We start from the raw sequence: 1,055 nt of genomic DNA, 5'->3' as shown, positions 1-1,055 counted from the left end.
CTATATATAATATATATATATATATATAATATATATATATATATATAATAATATATGTATATATATATATATATATATATATATATATATATATATATATATATATATGTATATATATATATATATATATAAATAAATAAACATATATATATAATACTTACATACATACATACATACATACATACACATATTATATATATATATATATATAAACATATACATATATTTATATATTTACATACTTTAAGGCATCTAGGCTTATCTTACATGCGATGAACACACCTGGATGTATGAAGTAGCCCTCCTGACCCGGATACTCGTGTGTCTGAATAATCTTCCACCACTCATCGTACTTTGATGATCTTGCCCCCGAGCCTCTCTATGGCATCTAGTTTGGTCTGAGGTGCGTGGTCAGGCACGATGACGGTGCACTTGATCCCTTTCTCTCTACAATGAAAAGCAACACCTTGAGCCATGTTGCCCGCACTCGCTGTGTATACTCCATTCTTCAACTGATCATCTACGGTATTCAGAAGTGTACGATCGTATGGCTTACTACGAGAAACTGGGCAAAAAAAATGCGCCTTATCTTAACTAGAACAAAGATCTTTATATTTCATTGTCCTATTAGCAAAATTGAGGGGGCTCAAATCAGTGCTTCTTGGGATTTATGGTAAGATTATAGAAGTCTAACGCGATTTCGCCTATAAGTTCGTAAGATTGACACCGGTTACCACTACCCGAGCGATATGTTTAAGCTCTTTTTTTCAACCAATTGTACAAGGCTGGATATGTGACGGACACCGAGAACATGGCCAATTAAGAAACTTGTAAATTTGTGACCAACACTTCATGATTTTAATCTAAACTAGGTATACACTCTGGTGTATAGGGTGCACCTCTTTTCAATGAAATCCTACAAGCAACGGGTAAGAGAACATAAGTTGGTCTGTGTTTTAAATACCGATGGGTGGGAATCTGTGCGAGTAACGATGAGGTTATATATATATATATATATATATATATATGTACATACACACACACACACACACACA

The 1,055-nt window shown here is 33.4% G+C and overlaps 1 protein-coding gene across 1 annotated transcript in view; it reads right to left on the bottom strand.

Moving 5' to 3' along the window:
- Positions 1-350, bottom strand: part of SARC_11965 (hypothetical protein) — a gene marked incomplete at its 5' end in the record, with an annotated part of 2,243 nt that extends 1,893 nt beyond the window's left edge. The window contains one exon of the mRNA XM_014293937.1: positions 283-350. Within this exon, the coding sequence (XP_014149412.1) occupies positions 283-350 (68 nt within the window). The remainder of the gene's footprint in view (positions 1-282) is intronic.
- Between the last annotated feature and the right edge of the window lie 705 nt (positions 351-1,055).

The sequence above is a fragment of the Sphaeroforma arctica genome, assembly GCF_001186125.1.
Source record: "Sphaeroforma arctica JP610 unplaced genomic scaffold supercont1.1983, whole genome shotgun sequence".
NCBI lineage: Eukaryota > Ichthyosporea > Ichthyophonida > Sphaeroforma > Sphaeroforma arctica.
This window is presented reverse-complemented; position numbering and strand designations above follow the sequence as displayed.